Consider the following 25,693-nt stretch of genomic DNA (forward strand, 5'->3'; position numbering starts at 1 on the left):
TGTGCACTGAGGATCGCTTCCTTGAGGAGCAACCACTCTTCTTGAACTCCCATCTCCCTGGGGTCATGGTCCCCGAGGGCCTGACCGACAAGCCTCTTGAGCTTGTCAAAGTCGGCTTTTCTGAAGTCAAGGACTTCTGTGTTGCTGACTGACTTGCCAGCTTTCCGGCGGATGGTGAAGGTGATCAGCTCGTGGTCGCTGTCACCCAGCTTCCCATCGATCACTAGGTCGCCGATTAGGTCGTCCCCCGTAGCCAGTACCAGGTCGAGCAGCGCTTTGCCTCTCGTTGGCCCATAGACTTCTTGAGTCAGGTCGAGGTCATCCACGCACGAGAGAAAGCTTTGCGCCCGCTCAGATTTAGCTGAGTGATCTTCCCACGAGATGTCCGGGTAATTGAAGTCACCCATGACAACCAAGGTCCTGGAGCAAGCGGCCTCAGTTAGTTCCCGGGCGAACTCCTGGTCAAGCTCGGGACTTTGAGTGGGAGGTCTGTAGTAGACTCCCACCGTTGTGTCCCCTGTGCCGAATTCCCCACGAATTTTTACCCAGAGGGTCTCTAGCTGTCCATGCCGGTTGCCAACATCAGCTTGCAGGGACATGTAGCTTTCCTTCTCATAGAGAGCTACACTTGCCATCTAATGACTCGGAGCCTAACCAAATCTCCATGCTATTGACCCCTTGGAAGTGGGAAAGGACCGCATTCATGCCCTTTTATTTCCTACAAGAAATAGCGAGCTGTACCATGTGCCAATTGGTTTTGCCAATCCAACAACCGCTGGTCTTTGCTCTTGAGAGGGTTGCCTTCCTCACTTGGACTAACTGATGCCAGCAGGAATGAAGAAGGTGGCAAATTGTAGCAGAGGAGCAGAAAGTGGTTAAACTACTTGTTTAGTGCTAACACTTCAAGAGGAAAGTCCTGAATGAAGGGCTCCATCCCCAAGCATCCCCTCAAAACTTGAGACTGTTTTACTTGAATCAGAAAGACTGGCAGGGGCCTGCAGAGGTCACATCTAGCCCTGCCCCTGCTCCAGGCAGGATCATCCCTATCCAACCCATCCCAGACAAGAACTTGTCTAACCTGTTCCTAAGGTGACACACTCAACCCTGTCACACAAGCACAAGACACTGATAACACTTGACCCTGAGATCCTAGGTAGAAGCCATCCCCACTATGGAGGAAGGCAAAGCCTTCCCCCCCCCACAAGCCCATACCAGTCTGACCATGGGGTAAAATTTCTTACGTAGCGATTGGTGTGAGCCTGCGTGGAGGGGCCAGACCCTCTAGCCACAGACCTCTGGGCTCTGGTCCCAGCGGGAGCACTGGCACAGCCTGGACTGCAGCCAACACCTGGTGCCTCGGAGGAAGGGGGAAAACCCTGACACCTGTAGCAACAGGAGGGAGAAAACTTCTTTCCCAGCCCTGCGTGACAACCAGCAAAGCCCAGAAGCAAGGGGACATCCAACCACCCTTCACTGTGCTCTGCAACCTGGGGGTGGGAAGCACAACTCCACATCACCCTGTAAGTGCACACCTGGAGCTCCCCTTACTGCATCCTCTGCATGAACTTCTCTCAACCCTTTTAATCTTCATTCATTGTAACCGATCTGATCGTGGAGCTATGCTTCTTTCTTCTGCTGCTGAGCTTGGTCCTCTCCAGTATCCACCTGCTCTAGGCAGCACGGCTTTTCTCATGGTCTCCCAGCTCTATACAGCCCACTCCAGGCGTAGCTGCTCCTCAATCCCCACCAACCCATGCTTGCCCATCCTCTTCTAGAAAACTCCCAGTGATGCAGATCCCCCAGCTTCCTGAGGCAGCCTGTTCCAGTGTGTCACTGTTCTAACAGTGAGGATGTTTTTCCCAATACGCAAGCTACTTTGCTCCAACTTGAAACCATTGGTCCATGTCCTGTTCACTGCAGCAAGAGAGAAAAGGTGTTCTTCTGTCATGTCCTCTCTTAGTCACATTCCCCACAAGGTGAACCTTCCTGTTTCTTTTGACCTCGCATGACTTGCTTTCCAAGCCTTTTATCACGTGTCACCCACCTCCAGACCTCTCAACCTTTTCCACATCCTTCCTCAAATGCGGAGCCCAAAACAGCACCCTGTACTCTAGATGAGGCCTGAGCAGTGCCGAGCAGAAGAGGCACCATCACCTCCTGTGTCTTGCACCTGATGCCTCTGTTGATGCAGCCCAAAGCCCCATTGGCCTTTTGTGTGCCTGCATCACTCTGCAGACTCACAGTGAGCCTGTGAACAGCAGATCCTCTTCCACCAGCACAGAGATGAGGCATTGGAAAAGCTCTAGCGTGAACACCCTGGGCCTATACAAGCCCCTGATGAGAAGAATGCCTTTTTCAGATTCCAGCAGTGGAGATCCACTCCTCACCCCTCCAAATACTTCCAGAAACAACAGCAGAAGCAGGCATTCCCATGGAGGCAACGTGCCAAATACCAGAGGCATAACACTCCATCTGCTCCTGTGGGTGGTCCAATTGCCTCAGCTGAGGCTTTGCAGCAAGTTTGATGGCCTAATCAAGAGCACCCAACTGATTTATTGGCAGCCGTGTTTCTTTCCCTTTTGTGCATTGACTTGCTTTCTTCCAGGCTGCCTGAAGGAAGAACCACAACGCAGCGGGTCCAAGAGGTCATACAGGAAGCCTGCTCCATCCCGTTCCCCCCTCGCCCCTGTCCTTTTTCAGGAAAGGAAGTACTGAAACCATGGGGAGCTCCAAGCTGCCTGTGGCCCTGCTTGTGACATACTGATGCCTGTGAAGGGCAGCAATGGTTGGGCATTGATGATCACTGACCCAGCGAGCATCCATTCATGATGGCAGCAGCACTTCGAAGACTTGCCGAATGTTCAGTCTAGTGTTGCTTGTGATGTGCTATTTGGCATCCCTCCGGGAAAACGTATCAGCACCTCAGGCACAAATCCCGTCCAGAAGAGCCCTGGGGGCCACACCAACTGAAAGATGGGAAAGCTCCAGATCCTAATGGTCTTTCAGCAAAGTTAGGGTGTGTAGCCTTGAATGAGAGTCTACACAAGCTCTTCTGCCAAATGTGGGAGGATGATGTTGTTCCTCAAGATGTGACCATAACTAAAGTCTACAAGGGTGAGGGAGATATCATAGATCTCATTGCTACTGGCTCAGATACTGCTTAACTGACTGATTTTGGACACGCAGGATGGCAAGTTTCCAGAGCCCCATTACGGCTTGAGGGTGAGTCAGAGGCAGTAGACATGGGTTTAGTTGTGCAACTAATCCAAGAGCTCCGTTATGGGCCACAACATTGATTTACCACCAGTGATCACAGTCAGTGAAAAGGTACTGAACGTTGTAAGTAAATGTCCATGCCTTAGCTCCATGTTACCAAGAACCTGTCACTCGAGGCTGAACTGAATACCCATATTGGCAAAGCATCAGGTGTCACGAGCATGCTGAGCAAACGAGTGTGGAACAACAATGAGCTTACTGTTAAGACCAAGGTCAAAGTATATCATGCTTGTGTCATTGTACAGCAGCAAATGCAAAACCATGTAAAACCAGGACCACATACTCAAGAGAAGCACCTGGACAACAGCTTCCACTTGCATTGCCTTTGACACCTACGCTGAGCTCTTGGAGTGGGCCGCCCTTCCAAGCAACCACCCGCCTCTCAGTCAGCATCGACTCCCATGGCCAGGTCATATGCAGAGAAGGGACGATGGCCATGTACCCAACGATTGCTTGTATGGAGGACTCCTTACAGGAAGAAGACCACCTGGGTGTCCTTATCTCTGGTTCAAAGATGCTTGCAAGAAAGATGGGAAGGTAACGAACATCGAGGCAAACAACTGGGAGAAGATCACTGAGGGTTGAAGCACTTGGAAGCAGTCTGTTAAGCATGGAATGAAGGCTTCTGAGCCTGACGTGCAAAGGAAAGATGAAACCTCAGGAGGAAGCCCAGAGCCTACTCAGGACTGTTCAGTACCTGTTTAAATTCGCTGATGATACCAAAATTTGGGGTGAGGTGAGCACGCTAGTAGGGAGGGAAAGACTGCAGCAAGACCTGGATAGGTTACAGGGGTGGGCTAACAAAAACAGGATGCATTTCAACACTGACAAGTGCAGGGTGCTGCACTTGGGCAGTAGTAGCCAGCAGCAAACTTATAAGATGGGAAACTCCCTTCTTGAGAGCACGGAGGCAGAAAGGGAACTTGGAGTCATTATTGACTCGAAGATGAACATGGACCGACAGTGCGAGGTCACGATTGGCAGGGCTAACCGCACCTTGTCATGCATCCCTAGCAGGTCCAAGGAGGTGATCCTCCCCCTCTATGCGACACTGGTCAGGCCACAGCTGGAGTACTGCGTCCAGGTCTGTGCGCCCCACTTCAGGGGGGATGTGGACAGCATGGAGAGGGTCCAGAGCAGGCCACTTGCATGATCCAGGGACAACAGGACAGACCCTGCAATGAGAGACTGCGGGACCTGAACCTGTTCAGCCTCCGCAAGAGAAGGCTGAGGGGGCACCTGGTGACTGTCTATAAACTCACTGGGGGGGACCAGAAGGGTTTGGGAGAGACCTTGTTTCCCCTCGTGCCCCCTGGCATAACAAGGAATAACGGCCACAAGTTGTTGGAGAGGAGGTTTAGATCAGACATCCGTGAGAACGACTTCATGGTCAGGGTGGCTAGGATCTGGAACCAACTTCCTAGGGAAGTGGTGCTGGCCCCTACCGTGGGGGTCTTTAAGAGGAGGCTTGATGCCTGCCTGGCTGGACTCATTTGAGCCCAGTTTTTTTCTCCCGCCCAGGCGGGGGGTCGGGCTTGAAGACCTACAAGGTGCCTTCGACTCCACTTCTGTGATCCTATGATTCTATGAATACAAACTTCACATATGATCAGTGCAGAAGGGAGTGACTCAGGGACTCGCAGACGTTCAACAAGCTGATGCCTCGCTTGGCACAAACCTATTGACTCGCGAGACAGACAGATGCCTACTACTAAATCCAGAAGAGCTGTCATGATGGAACAGAGACTTCCATGTGGCTTTCACCGCCACTGGGGAAGCCTTTGATACAGTCAGTCGACCAGGCCTCCGGAGTGGCACTGACCTGTCTGCAGTGACACAGGGTCACGTTCTTGCACCCACCCTTCCTCACCCTGCTTTGTGCAGCACTCGGGTTGGCACGGTGCTGAGACCCTGCGCCTCTGGAAAACCCTCCCATCCTACGAGGCTGTGGCCAGGTCGAAAGCACCACGCCACTGCTCTGTGCAGCGGATTGCGATTCAGTGGCATATCCTGAACAAGATTGCGGTGGCAGACACAGACAGCTTCTGGCTGACAGTTTAACAGAGACTAAGGTCATGTAGCAGCCAGCAAGACCTATGTTGTATCCAGCGCTGAAAGGCAGGGTAGATATGCACCTTTATAGACTAACTAAATAAGATAGAGAGAGAGAGCACAAGCTTTTGTGAACCCAAATTCACTTCATCAAATGCTGTGAAAGGAGCTGCAGAAAGCAGAGTATAAGAGGAGAGAGAAAGGTTGCCAAGATGGAGCTGTGGGGGCAGGATGGGGGAGAGGCACCAAGTTAATCAGAGAAAACAAGGGCTGGAAGGGAGCTCAGGAGGTCCCATCTAGTCCAACCCCCTGGTCAAAGCAGGACCAGCCCCAACTACATCATCCCAGCCAAGGCTTTGTGTAGCTGAGTCTTGAAAACCTGCAAGGATGGAGAGTCCACCACCTTCCTGGGGAGCCTGTTCCAGTGTTTTACTACACTCTTCATGACAAAAATATTCCTAATATCTAACCTCAACTTCCCTTGCTGCAGCTTGAGCCCATTGGTCCTTGTCCTGTCGTCTGCCCCCACCGAGACCAGCCCAGCTCCATCCTCTTCGCAGCCCCCCCCCCCGGCAGGGAGGTGAAGGCTGCTATTCAATCCCCCTCGGTCTTCTCTTCTGCGGACTAAATCAGCCCAGCTCCCTCAGCCTCTCCTCACCAGTCCTGTCCCCCAGCCCCACAGCCATGTTCATTGCCCTCTGCTGGACTCTCTTTAACTCGTACACATCCTCTCTGTAGTGAAGGGTCTAAAATTGGACACAGGACTCCAGATAAGGGTTCACCGGTACTGAATAGAGGGAAAGAATCGCTGCCCTCGATCTGCTGGCATTGCTCCTACCAATGCAGCCCAGGATGCCAGAAGCCTTCTTGGCGGCAAGGGCGCACTGCCGGCTCATGTGCAGCATCTTGTCCCCTTTCCCCCCAGGTCACTTTCTGCAGAGCTGCTGCCCAGCCAGTCAGCCCCAGCCTGCACTGGGCATGGGACTGGTCCCTCCTCACTGCAGGACTTTGTACTTGTCTTTGTTGAACCTCATGAGATTTCTTGTGGCCCAGTCCTCCAATTTGTCTAGGTCACTGTGGATTGTAGCCCTACCCACAAGCATATCTGCTACCCCCAGCTTGGTTTCATCTGCAGACTTGCTGATGGTGCACTGCATCCCATCATCCAGGTCGCTGATGAAGTCATTGAACAAAACTGGCCCCAGGACCAGCCCCTGGAGCACTCCACTTGATACCGGCTATCAACTAGACATCACGCCATTGATTACTACTCTCTGAATCAATGCTCCAGCCAGTCTTCTATTCGCATTATAGTCCATTCATCCAGCCTGTACTTCTTTAGCTTGCCTGCAAGAATGTTGTGGGAGACCATATCAAAAGCCTTGCTAATATTAAGGTATACCACATCCACTGGTCTCCCCACGTCCACAGAGCCAGTCACCTTGTCATAGAAGATAATCAGGTTGGTCAGGCATGTTTAATGGTTAAGGTTTTACCTAAGATTGTACATTTATCCCTTTTTCCTCTATAATAAATCCTAATAAGTGAATGGTGCTTGTGAGTGGGAAAGTTTGTTCACATGAGAACACCCAGTTAAAATTTATTTTCCCAGGTTCTGGGTGGGGGCTGGAGCCAGACTTAGGAAGTTGGTGTTAAATCCCTAAATTGGAACCTGACCCATGTTACAGCCTGGCAGAAGAGTTGCAGTTACATTTTATAAAACGTGTCAGTAAAAGCACAGGAATTAGAAAAGTGTGGTTATCAATAAAAAGTTTGCAGATTGTCAGTAAAAACCACTTCTTGGGTTGTTGACCCTGGTTCCATCGGTGCTGTACATTGATGGAGGGCTGTTTCCTGTGACTGCTTCTTGTGCAGTGGCCTGACACTACATCAGCATCTGTGAGGAAGAGGTCTTCCACATCCTGAGTGGTCTGGAAGCAATGGGGACTCTGAGAAAGTGAAGGTCTGCAAGGCTGTGGGTCTGACTGTTGAGTTTTGTGCCTGGGAAGCCCAGACAATGTACAGGCTTTGTACACTTCCAGCAGCTGGAGAAGGCTTGCTTAGGGTGCAGAGACGAGCGACAAAGATGATCAGGGGCTTGGGAAGCAAGACATACGAGGAGGGGCTGAAGGAGCTGGGTATGTTCAGCTAGCAAAAAAGGCACTTAAGAGGGGTCATGATGGCAGCCTGCAAATCTCTGAAGAGCTGCCATGAAGAAGAGGGAAAGCCCCTGTTCTCTCTTGCTGCAGAGAGGAGGACAGGGGCCAGTGGCTTGAAGTGGCAGCAGAGGAAGCAGCAAATCTTAGAAAAACATTTTCACTGTCAGAGCAGGGAAGCAGTGGAATAGATCCCGGGAAAACGGTGGACTCTCCATCACTGGGGGGACTGAAGAAGAGGTTGGACAGTCACGGGGCAGGGATGATCTAGGTGCAGCGATGCCTGTGTTCAGTATGGGGATGTCCCAGGCATCTGGCCTTTGCTGGTTGCCCCTCTCCTTCTGCTACACACGTCAAGGTGTTTTTAAGCCTCCCCCAGAGGCACTGGGTACTGGCTACAGCCCAGGCTGGGGACAGGGACTGGGCTTTGCCAGTGCTTCTGCTGGGACCAAGGCCAGAGGATCCTGGCTAGAGGGTCTTGCCCTCCATTCAGTCAGGCTGATTGCAATTTGGGGTCAGGACGTTTTCTCTCGTGGTCAGAGTGGTATGGACTTGGGGCAGGGCAGGGCAGGAAGGAGGCTTGTTCTTTTCTGTAGCGGTGTACAGCCTCTGCCTGGGATCTCCTGAGTACATGCTAACCACCTTTATAGAAGCAGGGCATTGGCTGCCGTGGTCCGCCTGCTTTCCCTGCGGCAGTTTTGGGTGCGATGTGTTGTGTCAGGGTCGGTAGTCATTTTACGAAGAGTTTAGATTCTAGATTGTAGAGGATGGTTTGGGCAGGGCTGATCCTGCTTCAAGCCAGGGCCTGGACCAGATGTGACCCCTGGAGCTGCCTGCCAGCCCCACTTCTTTATGAGTCTGTGACTCCATGACTCGATGATCCCTGCAGCTTCGGTTCTTTGACCTGAAACCTGCTTCTCTGAGGTCTCCAGAACATCCTGAGCATGCTTTGCAACGCACGAGGTACTGAAGACAGCACTGAAGGGTGATCAGGGACTCTGGTGTCTGCAGTACAAGAGCTTGGAGGCACTAGTGGTGATGGCTCCGTACCATCAAGCAGCCTACGGCTGTGCCTGAATCACTGCCACTAGTCCCGCCACCCCCTGCGCTGATTAGGCCTCAGCTGGAGCGTCGCGTGCCGCTCTGGGTACCACATTTTAGGAAAGGTGTGAAGATAAGCAAGTGACAGACATGACAGAGAGATGGGACCACAAAGTGGATGTGGAAGGGTATATTGAGCTTGGAGACAAGGGGGACATGACAGCACCTGTTAAATATTGGAAAGGCTGCCCTCAAAATGAGGGAACCAGGTGTTCTCCCTGCCTCAGAGGGCAATGGGGTTTTACTGCAGCAAAGCAGATCCTCCTCCGTGGAGGTTTCCCAGCAGCCTGGCGGAGCGAGTGCCTGCCAGGGATTGTCCAGGAACCGTGCGGCCTGCGTCCGTGCAGGGAGCGGGACTAGACAGCCCTCGACCGTAGCCAGCCCTGGGAGTCTAAGTCCAACAGCGCTCATAGAAGAGGGCCGTTAAATGAAAGCGTTTCACTAAACTTTGAGGTTAGGTTATTTTTGCTGCCGCTGGGTTCTTACAGAGGTGTGTGCAAGGGGTTTCCTTTGTCTCTGTGGAGGTTTGAGGGCATTTTTCTCCTGGCAGCACAGTCAGCAGGGCACACCATGCCTGGCCCACCTTTGCCTGCCCTCTGCTAGGACCTCTGCTTGCTTTGCTGACAGATGCTGGTACCATCTTTCTGCCCCCACACCGCAAGGTCCTTCTGGACCTCCCTTCTCTGGGCCTGAGGGGCAGGATGAGGCCCAGAGAAGGACATTTCTTCCTGCAGTTGGCCCACGGCGGGGCCTGCCAGTGTGACCCTCAGACACAGCTCCTCCTTGGTCTTCCACCCCGAGTCGAGGCACGGGTGAGGTCCTGTTCATAGCTCAGCTCGGACTCGTGGTGTCGCCAGCACAGTCTGCTGAGCCCCGGGGGCACGCACGCACGCTCGTGGGCCATCACCGATTCCTTCTCTCTTCAGCAAAGAGACAAAAGCGAACAAGAGCAGACAGCAGTGCCCTCTTGGCATCGCCCAGCCCCCGCACCAGTCCATTCACTTACTCACCCCCAACTGCTTCCAAAGCCGGTGGCAAAGGTTCAGTCCCCCAGTGAGGAACAGGTGCGCATCAGCGGTGTGTGACAAGACACTGGTTTTCAGAAAGCAAATCTCAGAGGCGAGGGCGCTGCCAGAGAGGGAGCCAGCAATGCCAGTTTGGAGCTAGGCAGGTCATTTCCAAGGGAGCATGGTCCCTTGGGGAAGAGAGCTCCTCCACCAGTTTGCCAGCGTTGCTATCCCTTGTCCCGGCCGTGCTGTACAGGGCACGATGGACTGTGTGTCCGCAGCAGTCTGTGCCAGCGAAGAGGGGAGCACCGCGGCAGCTGTGCCAGGGACGGAAGCAAAGAAAGGATGAGATGGCAGCAAACCAGCTAAGCAGCCCATCCACCCATCCAGTGAAGCAGGGCTGCTCCATGGCGTAGCAGAGCAGAACCCTTATTAGGCCAGAACTGGTCTCCTGGGCGGCTGCGCCACAGATGCCGTCAGCCTGGCAGCTCTGCGGGCGAGGACGAGGGCGCGGGGCTGGAGTTCTGCTCCCCGATTCCTGTTGAGGGTAAAATAAACACCCAGTGCGAGTGCCAAGCACCTTGGATTGAGCGCCCAGTTGCGAGTAGTGTGGGAGGCTGCAGCAAAACGCCTGCCTGCAGAGCCGTTCATTTTCCACACCTCCTTTTTTCCTAGGGACGAGGAGGAACCTCCGGAACGACTTACTGGTAGCGGCGGATTCAATCACAAATACCATGTCATCTTTGGTGAAGGAGCTGCATTCAGGTAAGGGTTCAACTTTGTCATGCCTGCACCTGCAGGGAAGCAGAGCGACCAAAGGCAGTGACCTTAATGCCAGGGGCAGAAGAGTTCTCCTTTGGATTTGGTTTTTGGAGGAAAGGCATATTTAAAAATCGCATCGCAGCATGACGCTTGGTATCTCTCAGTGAGAAACCCAAAGATAGTTCTGGCAGCTGCCACCCTTGGAAACTCCACACGTTATCTGAACGAGCTCTTCTTGCATCTTGCTTTATCACCAGTCATAAAGATTGTCCTCTGCACACAGAGCTGACTGATACTATTGTTGATGATTCACGAAGCGGACTAGAACGCAGCTCGCTCACTCCTACTTGTGTCGATCCCTCCCAGCCCAGCCGTAGTAAAAACTATTCCGTGCCAGTCAAGTAGGCAGATGTGACTCAGAGCACTTGCCAGGAAGCAGAGCTGCCACGCTTGTCGTCACGTTTCTGAGAATGGTCGTTCTCTGGAGACACGTGCTTAGAAGTTAAGGCGTTAGGACATGCTTTTGAGCAAGTTCATGCTCCCCGTTACTTAATGCCTCTGCAGTTCACCTACCAGCCCTTCAGAGCACATCTGAAAGGAAGTCCCATTAGGTCAGTCCAGTCACGGATATCAGAGTAAAATATCCAAGCCCCTGTACAAAGAGTGCTGATTTTCCCTGCGTGCCTTTCACCTGACAGGTGTAGTGAGTGTCAGTGAAAGCAACCGAACCACAGCAAACCTACGGCAGGTAACCCATCCCCGGCTGGCACCCGGTGATGGTTCAGCCTCATGGTCTTAGAAAGAATTGTAGGATCCTGCGTGCGGGTCTGCACCCAGCTTGTCCATCTTCACACTGACGCGGGCCTGGATCACTGAATCCGGCCCTTGCTGTATCATGCAGTCACTTCACCTAAGCCCGCCATAAACTTATCAAGCTCCATCTAAAACAAGTGCGGTCGTTTCCCCGCACTGTTCCTATTGGAGCAGCTCTCGTTATAAACCAGAAGCTCTAGTTATAAACCAGGTTGATATTTTACTGCTGGGCCGTAAATTCACCCAATCCAAAGCCTGTGTCTTGGCTGCAAAGGCAGCGGTGTAGTTAATAAACCCTTTCATGTATTACAGCAACAGTCACTAGTGCTATTATCATTAAGGGGTCTTGTGTTTCTTTAATAAATCAGCCTGCGCAGCGAGACACGGGTCCATTTCCTTCAGGCTGAAACGCAGCGGACAAACTCTGAGCCCGAAACAGATGTCTGCAGTAATTTATTTTTTCCTTTCGCCAGTCATGCATTTTTACACTGATGTATCTGCGAGGAGAGCCTGGTCCGCAGTGACTTGTCTCGGGGCCCAAATCTCAGCCAGGCATTTTGATCTCCTGGCCCCTTTTGAAACCTAGGAAATGTTTAACAGACACAAACAAAGCAAGGTTTGTGCTGCTGACAGTCATTATGGCCGTGTCATGCATCGTGCGTGGCATTCACGGTGCACGAGGGACTGATGATAAAATTAATTACAAGCTCTTATTTTATCATGTGCAGATACTCAAGGAGAAGGGTCCCTTGAAAGTATCTGAAATAATTTCATTTGTGTAAATTTGGAAAAGTATGAGTTATACTCGGCTGACGTGATTCAGTGGGATTTAACACACATTGGCCAAAAATTAAACAGTGACAACATACACCTCCTTTAAGCTGAGTCCCTGCCAGTCACCACTGCAGGCGTTATCCCACGGATGGGAGCCACGCTGCCTGCCATCTTTTTGCCTGCCTTCAGAAACGGGTGTCCTGGCTAGGGAAGAAGGCAAAACCTCCTAAGTCTGTGTCCAGCAGCCAGTAGATAAGACTGTAGCCAGTAGCCAGTCGGGGCTTCTCCGCAGCCCCAGTCTGCCTCTTTCTCCCATGAGAAACACCCCACGTTAGCATAGTCTTCGTTAGCCAGGAAACAAGGGGTGCAGTCCTGAGCTACAATGAGTGAAGTCATTCGAAAGCAATGCAAGGTGCTGTGCACCCACTGCTTGCGGGCCAGGTGGCCCGTGCCAGCCTGGACCCAAGCGCTGAAGCTCGAGCTCCTTGTTCACCCGCGCCACCTTCCAACGCTTGGTGTGTGCCAGTCGGTGCTTGCTGCCCTCAGCCATTAATGATACCAGCAGCAGGGTTGGGTCCACTGAGAAGGCGGCTTGGTGCGAACACTTGTGACTTCCAGCATTTATCCAGGGCCCCTCAGCATAGCACCTGTTCCTATTACTTCCCTATTCATGTTTCCCCATGGCCAGACTGATTCACAATGCTCAAATTGTCCCTTTTATTGCAGTTATATTTTTCTCTTTCATTTTTCTCTTGGACATAAATAAAACAGGCCAAGGGGCCATCACCGCCTGTAATAACCATTGCCTGTTTACACAGTTCTCACCAGCGATGCTGCACACAGAGATGTGACCTGCCATATGAGCAGGAATGTGCCTGTCTGCTCACATTCTCCACAACGTAAATACAAGCCTTGCCCATAAATTTTCTTAAACTTAACTGGAGTTAAATATAATTGAGCCATCTGCAGGCACATATTTTCCATCGCTGAGACAGAACAAGGAGCACGTTCCTTCGAACAGAGTCTGTTCTCAGTCACAACCGTGCCCCAGTGACTTCTGCGAGCACAAGGGTCGGCGGCTTTGGTTGGGAGCCTCCGTATTTCCCTTTTGGTCACCTTTAGCCTCCTTTAGTTTCTGTTTGATCATCCAGTACTCAGCATCGACCTCTGCCCCAGGCCTCTCACAGTTGGATTTTGCAGCTCTGAGTTTCCAAGAGGGCTTACACGCGGGTGCACAAGAGGACCCAAGGTCTTTGTGCACCACGTTGCACGGGGCCAGCACTGATCCATGGGAGACTGCAGTTACTGCCTCCTGCTAACAAGCCCGCAGCGGGCTCCCTGGGCAGGGTGACGCGGGAGGGCAGGGGCATTACAGTGAACCGGGGCATCATTCGAAGGAACTGCCACTGAAGAATTGTAGCCTCCAGGAGACCAGGCCCCGCTCCAGCACAGCCCCTTCAGCCCCTCTTTAGAGTCCCAGAGCTGGCAGGGAGCTCCAGTGGTCACATCTAGTCCAACCCCTGCCTGAGGCAGGATCGTCTTCATCCAAACCAGAATGAACTGTGCCCACACGCCAGTTTGGGATGGGCTCTTTCCTACAGAAAACCTTCCCAAACAGCCCTTCCCCTGACCACTGTCTTCTTTTTGTTTGTTTCTGAAGCAGAAGAAGGAGAAGAAGAAGAAGTGGAAAAGATGCAGAATGGAAAGGACAGAGGTAAAGCGACAAGCCAGGCGCTCCACTGTACAGCGCTCGTGCATGGGGAGCATGTCGGCAAGCTCTCCACACCAGCAGGCCAGGATGCAGGGGCTTGCAGCACACAAGGCTTGGGTTTTGGCAGCCTAATGAGGGTCATTTGCTGTAGCCTCCCACTTCCAGCCGGGCCTGGGAGGCATGGTCCCCTCACTGTATGTTATACAATTGCTCTCACTGTTTCTGCCACTACTTGGACAGTGTCCATGCCCCCGTTCCTCTTGTCTCTGGTTCTGGTGCATCCACGTATTTTCTCTGGGCAAGCAGCCACTTCCAAGTACTGGAAAAGCGTGAGTGCGAGAGTAGGGAGTTAGCAAGTTAAAGAGCTACTGTACCAGGACCACATCCTGACTGTAAGCATCCCAGTCAGGAAAACACCACCCGAGCTCGGGCCGTGACCCGTGCTGGTTGAATCACTGAAATCAAAGTGTTCAGAAATACCCTGCGGATAACAGCCTTGTGCAAGCAGCGCAATGGGCTCCTTCCACATCTAACATCTGTGGTTCTGGGTGTAAGTAATCAACTAATCCTCCCTGCATGCCTTTTTCTCTGCATGTAGAAGTAGCCTGGCCGGTCACAGGAGTGTCATTCAAACACGCTCCCCTGGCAGGACCCACTAGAAGGGAGTGAGTCTCTAGCCTCTGCTTCCCCACGCCCTCCCTTAGACAACTGTAGAGGAAACCCCTTCCCGGTGCCCGTGGCAGTGGGAGTGTTTCAGACACAGCCATCACGGGGTTGCAGAGCTGCAGGCTTGCGCCTTCCACGTTTCTCATTAAGGCTGGACAAACTGGGATTACACAAGAACATTTCTCACCTGAGCCAAACGCTTTCAGAGCTTTAATGAATTTGGACAAACTTCCTCCTTGTTTCTCCTTCCACACATCTCTTCCCTCCTTGCTTCTGGCTGAGATGAAGCCCAAGGGCCTGAAATTTCATGTGAGAGGCAGTTCTCCCAGAATTTCCAACCCTAATAGCTTGTGAGAAGCAGTCAGGGCCTCAGGAGCGCTCCTAATTCTGCGGCCCATCCATCACTCTTGGAAACAATAGGCTTGTAGGGCTTTTTTTTCTCCCAGCATGATTCTAACCCCAATGAAAACAACATTTTATGGTGTCATGTTGGCTTTAAACCATGCAAGTCTCTTATCCTTGGAACCATTCTCCTCAATTAGGTATTTTGGATGCTTAGCAGATGTTCGCTCTTCTTTTTCCAAGTGTGTAATGTATCTTGCACTGGAAATAGGGGGAAGAGGGAGCTCGAATAGGTGAAATGTGGGGGATAGAAGAAGGCATAATAGGGCCGGTTTTGTTCCATTACTCATTGCAGCAGCAGTGAAATTAGTAGAAAGGGAGCAGTGTAACTCATTCCAATGATTTTCATGCGGTAAGTATGCCACAGATGAAGTCATTTATTAATGTCCCCTAGTCAGGCAGTGACAGAGCTGGAAAAAGTCAAAAAATGGTGAGAGAACAAGAAGTGAAAAGGTGCAGTCCTCCTTGCCAGTTGCTATTGCTGGGATCGAGGTGGAGATCCTGGAAGTTCCTCTGGAAAAGCGTAATGGCCCAGGTGGAGCAGGAGACGGGATCAGGGCTCTGGTCCCAGCAAAGTCGCTGGCTGACACTGTGCCCACGACAGAAGTGCCTTTACACCCCTGGAGCGACTGCAGCGATGGCTGTCCTCGTCCGCGCGGGCGCCACATGCGATGCACAGGTGTCCCCTGGGCACGGGTCCTGTTCTTCTGGCCAGCAGTGTCCAGATCCCACACCTGAGCCCTGGGTATCCTTGGGTTCGTCAGCCTGCAGTTAGTTTTTTTGCCGTTGGAATGAGAGAGCAACCAGAGTCTGATCCTGGCCCACACATCCCCGAGGCACTATGGCTTGGTAGCGCTGTCTGGGTCGGATGCCCGCTTGGGCAGGACCATCACAGGTCCTGCTCTTCTCCTGCCCACCTCCAAGAAAGCAGGCAGCTGCTTGTTAGTCACCAGGATGTATCCATGAGGCCAGTCCCTCAAGGAGATGTGTTAGCTCTGCCAGCTCGGCGGCCTGCTCTCCTCCTTTTCTATGGGATGCTGCCCTGGGGAGGGGACAGTGAGCAGCGGCGTGGGGAGGAAGGGAACTGTGAGGACATCCAGTTTGCACGCGCAGCCCCAACAGACCCTGCTGGCCAGAAGGGTCTGATTTCCGGTGCATGGGGTGCACGTGGGGGCAGCCCACATCAAAGGTCACAGACACAGGACTTCTCGCACATCACTGGGGGCTTTGTTACGTGTCCATGCATTTGCTCGCAGCCCTGAGAGGTGCCCTAGCACAGCAGCATAGCACTGGGGTTCGGGTTTTCCGTGTCATTGAAACCGGCCCGTTACCTGCCTTACAAATCTTTCTTTCCCCCCAATGTGTGTTGCAGGTTAGATGGAAGGACGTGACCTGTACAGCCGTTCAAGTGAGTACGGAGATCTGTCGCCGTCACACTGACCCTGCTCCATCCGTGCTGCTCTGGTGGCTGTGACCGAGTCACGTCATGCTCTGCTCCCATATCGCTGTTTGTGAGCGAGGAGGAGAACATGCAGCATGAGTCTGTCCTGCCGCAGCCCTTTTAAAGTATATCAGGCTACTTTCGGTGCAATCAGTGGAAAATCTCCCCTTTGCTCTGGGGAGAGCAGGAGCATCATCACAGCTGTCTTGTTTTCATTCATAAGGCACGATAGGCCCATACTAAAAATATTGCCCCTGCTCCAGCGAGTCTGCCGCCAATGTTATAAGACAGCACAACAGGTAGACAGACGAGCAGGTGGTTGGGGGACCATGAGAGCACGCAGCAGGAGCAGACCAGGCCCTGTGTTTCAAAGAGCATGACTGCAATCCCTGTCTTCCCGCACATGAGCGGGCTGGATTGTGTTTCTGCAGTTTGCTGATCTGTTCCCGTAGCGTTTGGCACAGCCACACAAGGTGATCTCTCACCCTTTTTTCAGGCGAGTGGGGGGCCTGGGCCAGGAGGATGCAGACAAGCCAAAAGCTCTTAGCTAAGTGGATTGAGAAAGAAGCGTGTCATATCTGGTCGGGATTTCTCAGGCCACGCAGCACAAACCACTACAGTTGCCACCCAAAATGGATTCACTGCCGAGGGGGAAAAATTGGGCCTGTGTTGCTGCCCCGTCCTTGTGCTGGGCACAGCCCACCTGGGAGCCCTTGGGGAGACTTGGAAATTCATTAGGAATTCAAGTCTTGTCTATCCAAGGAAATGATCTGGCAGATAGAGAACCAACAAAACGATCTCATGGGAGTGAGGGCTCAGCAGCGCGGGGGGGAAGATTTTAAGCACGCTGTTTTAAAACCCGTTTTGCTTCTTCATAGTTTCATAGTTGGTCGGGTCGGAAGGGACCTGAGCAGATCATCAAGTCTGACCCCTGCCATGGCAGGAAAGTGTACTGGGCTCAAACGAACCCAGCAAGGTGTACATCCAGCCTTGTCTTTAAGACCCCCAGGGTAGGAGCCTGCACCACTTCTCTTGGAAGTTGGTTCCAGACCCTAGCCGCCCGGACCGTGAAGTCGCGCCTCCTGATGTCTGGCCTGAATCTCCCCTCTGCCAGCTTGTGACCGTTATTCCTGGTCACTCCTGGTCATGCTTGGGGGAACAGGGACTCCCCCAATGCCTGCTGATCCCCCCCTGACTAGTTTATAACAGGCCACTAGATCCCCCCTCAGCTGTCTCTTGTGGAGGCTGAACAGGTTCAGGTCCCGTCACCTCTCCTCGTAGGGCCTGCCCTGCTGTCCCCGATCATACGAGTGGCCTCCTCTGGACCCTCTCCATGCTGTCCACATCCCTCTTGAAGAGCGGCCCCCAGACCTGGACACAGTACTCCAGCTGCGGCCCGCCCAGTGCCGCATGGAGGGGGAGGATCACCTCCCTGGACCTGCTCGAGATGCATCTGTGGATGCACGACAAGGTGCGGTTGGCCTTCCTAACTGCCTCCCCACACTGCCGGCCCATGTTCATCTTGACGTCAATGATGACCCCCAGATCCCTTTCCGCCTCCGTGCTGACAAGAGGGGAGTTCCCCAGCCTGTAGGTATGGTGCTGGCTCTTCCTCCCCAGGTGCAGCACCTTGCACTTGTCAGTGTTGAATCCCGTCCTGTTCTCCTCTGCCCACCCCTGTAACCTGTCTAGGTCCGATTGCAGCCTATTCCTCCCTTCTAGCCTGCCCACGTCCCCCCACATCTTAGTGTCATCAGCAAATTTGAACAGGTGCTTTTTACCCCCTCATCCAAGTCACCGATGAAGATGTTGAACAGTGCGGGCCCGAGGACCGAGCCGTGGGGGACCCCACTGCCCACGTCCCTCCAGGCTGAAAATGACCCATCCACCACCGCTCTCTGGGTGCGGCCCTCCAGCCAGTTGGCAACACATCTGACTGTGGGGGTGTCGACACCACAGTCCCCCAGTTTCTTGATGAGAACAGGGTGAGAGACAGTGTCAAAAGCCTTCCGAAAGCCCAAGAAGACGATGTCCACTGCTACCCCTGCGTCTAAGGATTTGGTGACCTGGTCGTAGGAGGTTCAGGTTTCTTTGTTTTCAGTTTGTTGTGCATGCCTTTTAACTCCAACCGCAGGATAAGCCCGTGGAGGAAAGGACAGCCGCTCACTTGGGGTTAGAAGGGGATGGTTGCTCAATGCTCCAGCTGGTTCTTCCTCCAGCAAAACCAAGGAAGGGCCTGAGTGCACACCAGTGCACCCCAGCCCCTTCCAGGTTTCCTGTATCCATCACAAAGTATCGCACAAGACAGAGCCCTTTTCCCAAAGGTCCTTCCAAGTCACCGGTCATTTCCCAGGCACAGTCTCGGCCTTTTCTGCTTTGTGGGATCACCGTCCCTCTGCTGTGACCTAGAATCACAGACAGTGAGGGTGGAAGGGACCTCAGATGGTCACATCTAGTCCAGACCCTGCTCCAAGCAGGACCAGCCCCAACTACATCACCGGAGCCAGGGCTTTGTTTACCTGGGTCTTAAACACCTCCCAGGATGGAGACTCCACCACATCTCTGGGGAGCCTGTCCCAGTGCTTCACCACCCTCCTTGTAAAAAAGTTTTTCCTAATATCCAACCTTAACTTCCCTTGCTGCAGCTTGAGCCCATTGCTCCTTGTCCTGTATCTTCCCCCACTCAGACCAGGCCAGCTCCATCCTCTTCGCAGCCCCCCTGCGGGGAGGTGACGGCTGCTGTTCAATCCCCCTCGGTCGTCTCTTCTCCAGACTACATCAGCCCAGGTCCCTGAGCTTCTCCTCACCAATCCTGTCCCCCAGCCCCCCAACCATTTTCCTTGCCCTCCGCTGGACTCTCTCCAACTTGTCCACATCCCTTCTGTCATGGGGGCCGACTTCCCGACTTCCTGGACCATCTGCTGAGCTGGTCTTCTCCGTCCCCTCATGGGGGGCATCGAGGGGATCACAAATGGGGTGGTCCTGCCTAGTCAGTGAAGGGTCACTGAGGTCAGGATATTCAGGGATGCCCTTGTCAGCGGTTTTGCCCCCCGGCACTCGCTCCATTTGTAGTTGGCTGCCATCCACCCGCTCTTCTCCGAAAAGAGGAGGAAGCACATGTAGGCTGGGTGTCCCCTGGGTGGGACCTGGTGCCCTCTCCCTGATGAGAAGCTGTCGAGGCCTGGCTGGCTGCGGTCGGTCACGAGCCTAGCAGGCTTTGGGGATCCACTTAGTCACAGCTCTCCGGTCGGGCACAAACACCCCCAGGGCCATCGGTCAGGCAGGCCCCATGCCAGCAGCAAACACGCTTTGATGCCAGAGACTCGGTCTCTGAGGGGGAATGGTCCTAGGCCCGTCCAAGCGGATGGCCCAGAGGAGCTGGCACACGGGCTCCAGAAGGCAGCGTGCAAAGCGGTCCGTGGATCTGTCCAGGCCAGCTCAGCTCAGTCCAGGCAGCAGTGTCGCAGGAGGATTTGTGTGCCCCCTTCCATGTTGCCCGGTTCTCCGGTCTAGACCATTGCGAGAACTGCGCACGCTGAACCGGTTGGGGGTGGCGATTGGGATGGGGTGGGGGCGAGCAGACACGACTAGGCAGGAGGGCCCGGGAGCTCCCAGTGCAGGGGCCATGGCGCAGGAATGGGTGCAAGCTGGAGAAAGCAAGCAGCCCGTATGTACCTCTCAGTCCCCGGCGGTGCGCCCGCTGCCCTGCGTCCAGCTAACGGCTGTGTGTTTCCAATGGTGCAGGCACAGAAGGCCATGAAACGAGCTCACGTGCTAGAGACGTCTCCACATCCTTTGGAAGAGGCATGTTTCAGCCAATACATTCACCATCGTGCAGCCGTGACAGATCACAACCCACCGCCTGCAGACAAGGGCAGGGACCTGACTGAAGGGCTTTCTCCGGGGGCGTTTTCTTCATAGATCCTTGCATGTACGATTTTCCCTGGTGTTTAACAGCGCTAGCCAGACAGTGCCCCATCAAGCCTTCACCGGCCCGCGGGAGGCTGCAAGCAGCAAGCTGTGCTCCCGTCAAGCGTGCGGGCCTCTGGTTTCCTACCCGGACGGTGCCATCATTTCATCACGTGCTGGTTGTTTCCTCATGCTCTTTGACCCCTGGCATGCATGTAAAAACGGATTTAGCCCCATTTGAGCTTTCCTGTAACACAAAGGGAACTCTGAGCGCGGAGCCTCTAAAAAAAAAAAAACCCCACACTTTCTAAAAATACCCCTGTCTATTGCTGTTTGGTTGCCATAGCGTTTGACGTTGCACGGTTGTGCGAGCAAACGGCAGGGCCGGCCAAGGGGCGAGAGATGCACGGCAGGAGGAGGAGCCGCTGCAGGTAGGGGCCGTCGACCTGAAGGAGACGCCCGGCAGGGGTTCCTGGCTCTCCGTGTCCATCCAGACCCGCGGAGCGGCACAGCGGCGAGGCAGCAGGCTTGGACCCGCACCAGCGTTGCGCTCCCTCTCGTGACTCGCGGATGCTCTGGCATAAAATGGAGGAGGAATAACAGTGGCATAGGCCGAAGGCAGCCTCTACCATTGCACTGCAGTCACTTCCAATCACTAGAGATTTTAATTTCTTCCCCGGTGCTTGGGAACGGCATTTTTAGCAAAAGGCGCTGAGAGCCCTAATGCATCCATAAATATTTATCGCAGGTGACGAACGGAGCGGAGGGAGAAACCCCGAAGCCGAGTCTCGGCTTTTCTTCCTGCCTGGGCCCACCCGCAACACCAGCGCTTGGAAGAAAGGGCTCACCAGGCACCCGCAGCCCACGGGGAGAGGAAAACCAGACAGACACAGTGGCCGCAGGGTTAGCCGAATATATAAATATTGTGAGTGAGCTGTCGAGGAGGAGAGAAACATGACAATCGCCTGGTCCCGTGTGTTAGCTTTAGCCTACCGAGACGTGGCAGGGCTTGCGTGGGCACTGACCCTCCCCGAAGGATTAGCTGTATCGTGCCCTGGGCTAATGGTAGTAGCTGCCCAAGCCGGGGCAGGATGAGCTGGGTCCGGGGCTAGTGGCCATGCCAGCGGGTAGGGACTGAGCCTGCGTGACTCAGGCTCGTCTTCTGTCTATGCTGAGACCTCTTCCTTGCCCTGGATGGCCCATGTCCTGTTCCCCTTTTGTCCCCAGCGCCAGCAGTCAGGTTAGCAGGATGCTGCCCCCGAAACGTTTCCATGGCCCCAGCTGGGACTGCCAGGGCTCACGCAGCAGAGCCCTTCATGTCCCCCCGTCGCACCCTCCTCCGGCTCTGCAAAGACCCTGGAGGTCGGACCACAAGAGCATGGCCGGGGGGCCAGCGGGAGTCTGCATGCAAAGCAGCATGACTCCGGGGCCAGATCCGTGGGTGGGTGACTGCCTGCGGTGGAGCGGACGTGGGAGCAAGGCAGGTGAATGGCCTTGCTTCTTGTACGCTCCCAAATAAGCCCTCAGGCCACTTTGCCACCCCAAATGCCTGGGCCCGAAGTGCAGCAGAAGGGAAGGGCACAGGGCTGGAGAAGGGCAAGCCGAGATGCCGTGGAGAGCCCACCAAGCAGCTGCACTGCTACCACTGCCCAGGATTTATTCCCCCCACGTTCGCTCCCACTGTCAGCCCAGCGCGCAAAGGCAGAAGCAGCTGCTGCAGCTGAGAGCTTGTCGGATGTGGGGCCCGGGGGGACACAGGTGAGGCACCAGTGAGGCTTGTCCAGGATGTGCCGTGTGCTCGGGCAGCTCACGGATGGGATGGTCAGCGCCAGACAGCTCAGAGCAGTCCGGGGGCCCTCGCCGGCCCACCACCAACACAGGTGCGCTTGGCTAGCCCGGTCCATTGCCACCTACTAGAAAAGGCATCAGCTCCCGTCTTTGATTTGGGAGATGTATCTCGTGCCTGCGGAGTCACTGCCAGCTGCTGTAGCGTTTTCCATAGTGCTTTCTATGCCTGCTCTGTCCCCTGAACGCTGCCGATCCAACAAGCGAGGCCCGTGCCGCGTGGTAAGACGTCGCGTCGCGTCGTGTCGCGTCTGCAGTGGGTCGAGGTGTCTGCTCTTTGTTCGTATGTTTTTTGACGGATCAATGGCGCTTTGCAGCCAGAGTTGGGATACGGTCTGTGTACGTTAAATGTGACCCTGTGTGCCACGGTTCTGGATTGACTCCCCCGCAGTGCCATATATATTCACTGAGCCTTTTAGCAGATGCTCTGCATTACAGTAACCTTGGGGTCTGCAGGTCGGTTTTCAGGGGGCCGTAAGCCTGTTCCCTACAGTGTGACGTTGAGAGGATGTCATCGATTTAGCTGGCTATCACTTGCCCAGACAGGAGTTGTGAACCCATCTTTCTTGGTCAGCTCGGCAAACGCAGGTTGCAACGCGCCCTGCGCGTCGCAGTAGTGCCCTGAGGAATTAAGAGTGTCAGGAACAGGCCATTAACAGCCCCGTCCGCTTCCCCCGTTGATCGTTAAGGCCTGAACTTCAATTGTGCGTGTCCTCGTTAACCCGCTACACTGAGGAAAGCTGCTCTTTGCCATCGCACCCAGATCAAGAGAATTTTCCTTGGAAGTGGCGGGCGGCCCGGCCCTGCGGGGTAGGGGCCGGGGGTGTTAACAAGGGGTCGCTAAAGAGACTGGTGAGCTGGCTGCCGCGCACCTGTGATGTCACAGCGCAGTGTGACATGTCACACGGGCGTGTCGCCAAGCACGGGGGCAGCCCAGCCCCCCCACCCCGGCCTCGTTACTTGGGGCTGGGACTGGAGGCTTCCACTACCAGTCGCCTGATTAGGGGGCAAGCCCCTGTACTGGGAGGAGTGCGCCGCACCTGCCTGCACCTTCCTCCTGCCGTGCCGCGAGCTGAGCTGTGCCGGCGCATTGTTCAATGCCAACGATGTCACCAGGGAGGAGGGAAGGCGCAGGCCGGAGCAGCCGGGTGCGTCGTGGGTGAGCCAGGTCCCTGCGCCCGGCTCGCAGCGGGGGTGCCGTGCAATGCAGCAGCACGCGCCCCGCAAGCGTGCCCTGGGAAGAGCTGCCGTAAACCTCTGGAGCCAGCCTCTCGGGCCCGGCGCCGATGTACTTGATCAGACCATTGCCTCCGCCGCTGTTCCCTTCCGCGCACGAGGCTGTCCCTGGTCCTTTTCTGTCGGCCTGCGTTAATTGCCCCCGCGCACCCAACCTTTCGCCCACAGAGGCAAGATCCTGCCGCACCGCCCCCAGCTGCTGTCCACGTCTGGTGGGTCGTAGCAGCGCCGCGGCGCAGGTGGGCTCTCGTGTGCCACCCGTTCTCAGTCGCAGCCTGGATCCCAGCGTGCATGTACACGTGACACAGCCTTGACCCTGGACCCCGCTGCCAGGGCCGCGGCCGATGCGCCAGGCCCCAAAGCAGGTTCCAAAAGCTGCCGCTGGAAAAAAAAAGCAATCCTCAAGAAAGACACTTCCTCTTTCCCCTCGGACACAGGGTTTTCTTGTGCACGGTTTTTGTCAGGGTGGGTAACGATAGTCCCAGAGCACCGGCCACCACCAAGTCAGTGAGAGACTCCCCGTGACTGCAGCAGGCCACGGTGCCCATTACGGGCTGGGGGCAGCCGGCGTGGACAGAAGCTGGCTCGGTGTTTGGAGCGGATCTGGGGCAGAACCGCCCTTGCTGGGTGCCAGGATTGTGGCTTTTGGAGAGGGGTGAGCGTGGGCGTCGGGGCCTCGTGCCAAAAAGGCCGCGTCCAGCAGACGCCCATCGCGCACGGCGTGTGCAGAGAGACGACTCCGCTACGTGCAGACAGGTGCTGCGAAGGTGACCGGCTGGTGTGGGCGCAGCGTGGAGAGATGGCTTAGAGATGAGGGTGGCAACAAGGCCCCTGGCTCCTTGTTGCATGCTCCCGGGCTTGTTGCCCCACATTTCCCCCCTGACAAAAACCAGCATTTTGTTTTTGCACCAAATAAACACGTGGCCAGAAACCCAGGGAGTGGCTGCAGCTGCAGCCCCATGGGAAGGAGGTGGTGGTGGGGCTTCGGGAGCCCCTCGGGCTCAACACCACAACCCGCCGTGTCCATCGCCATGGGAATTGCTGGAGGAGCGCGGCATGGGCCAGTCTGCCCAAGTTTGCAAAGCTGGAGCTGCACGGGCAGCCTCGCCAAGCAGGAAATCCCACATGGCAACGGAGCCGGGGCTTTCAAAGAGAAACACCAGCCACGTGGCGCCGGCTGCTCACAGCATCTCAGCACGTGGCAGCATGAGCAAAGGAGGGCCCGTGCCGGGGCTGATGCCCAAGCCAAGCGTGATGGTGCCAGGAGCCTGGGAGGGCCGTACCTCCGCGCCCCGGGGCGGGCCCTGCCCGTGCTGTTGTCCCGTCACGTTGCTTCACTGCAGGTTGTAGAAGGGCAGACATTGCTGTGCAACACTGCGCACGTGCCCAGCTCCTTCCTCGGCCCCTGCTCTCTTGCAGCTGCAAGCCGCAGGGCAAAGCCGTGCTAATCCCAGCTGGGCAGGGTTGCCAGCAGCGCAGTGGGCAGAGACTGCCTCTGTTTGCCCCCAGTCTGTCGCGGGGTCGGTGCCCACCACCAGATGTTTATGCAGCTCCGCTGTGCATGGAGCAGGGGTGCGGCGCACGGGAGCCTGTGTCTGTCTGGGGGTCTCATCCCTACGTGCTAATGCACGAGGCTGTGTACATGTTGGGAGCGCACCTAATCCGGATCTGTAACCTGGAAGCCATGTTCTGTCATCTGCCAAGTATTTAATAAACAAGTCCCATCCCTGAGGGTCTCTTGTCTGCAGCGAACAGGCACGGCAGCCCCCGCGAGACAAATGCAGGCGAGATACCGGGCTTTCGTGCTCCGGGACTACGTGCAGCCACGAAAGCCGCCGTTCCCGTGCATTGACGTGGAGCAGCAGAGCAAGGAGAGCGCCCGCCTTCGTCACGGACGCAGGGTCGAGAACCAGGGCCCACGACAGGCTCAGCGCCGACTCTGCACCCCCTGGCATCCCCGGGCCTAGTTCACCAGGTGGTCTCCTGAGTGGAAAGGGCAGCAAACCCACAGGGCCCCAGAGCTCCTAGCCCCTGCTATGGGTGTCTGTAAGAGCTTGGACATGGGCGTGGGAGCCTGGTAGACTCAGCCCTCGTGCCCGGGGAGGGCGCCTTGTCAGGTCCCCAGAAGCTGCTCTGAACTTAGGGCCACCCTGGCTGCAAAGGGGGCCCCTGGCCCGTGGGGCTGGGGACCCGAGCGGGCTGCAGGGGATGCTCCCTCGTGTGCCAGTGATTGAATTTGGGGCGCCCTAGCTCCAAGCCAGCCGTCACCTGCCAAGAAGGCAGAGGACACGAGCGAGCAGAGCGGCAAGCGCTCGGTTGCAGTCGCTCCCCCAGGCGCTCCTGTCCCTGGCTAGGTCTCAAACCAGGGACCCCTGATCAAGCGCCGGATGCTGGCATCACGACGCCATTAGCACTGGTGCAGTGGCTCCTGCCCACCGCGGCCATCCTGACCCACAGCCCTCGGACGACGCACCCTGACCGCAACCGCGGCTGGGTCTGGCTTCCTCCGCGTCTCCCCTCTGGGTCTGGCCCCGGGGCGCGG

General features: G+C 55.2%; 1 protein-coding gene across 9 annotated transcripts in view; it reads left to right on the forward strand.

Annotated features, from left to right (window-relative positions):
• DTNB (dystrobrevin beta) overlaps nt 1–24,880 on the forward strand; it is a 367,922-nt gene extending 343,042 nt beyond the window's left edge. For 8 of the 9 annotated variants that reach the window (XM_090031193.1, XM_090031197.1, XM_090031199.1 and 5 more), the window contains 4 exons: nt 10,268–10,357; nt 13,602–13,655; nt 16,093–16,128; nt 19,906–24,880. In XM_090031193.1, the coding sequence (XP_089887319.1) occupies nt 10,268–10,357; nt 13,602–13,655; nt 16,093–16,097 (149 nt within the window). In that variant the 3' untranslated portion in view covers nt 16,098–16,128; nt 19,906–24,880. The remainder of the gene's footprint in view (nt 1–10,267; nt 10,358–13,601; nt 13,656–16,092; nt 16,129–19,905) is intronic. The other variant, XM_090031196.1, reaches the window with a different exon arrangement.
• Nucleotides 24,881–25,693: the final 813 nt, after the last annotated feature.

The sequence above is a fragment of the Crocodylus siamensis genome, chromosome 1 (genome assembly GCF_052110815.1).
Source record: "Crocodylus siamensis isolate JL-2025a chromosome 1, ASM5211081v1, whole genome shotgun sequence".
Taxonomy (NCBI): Eukaryota; Metazoa; Chordata; order Crocodylia; family Crocodylidae; genus Crocodylus; species Crocodylus siamensis.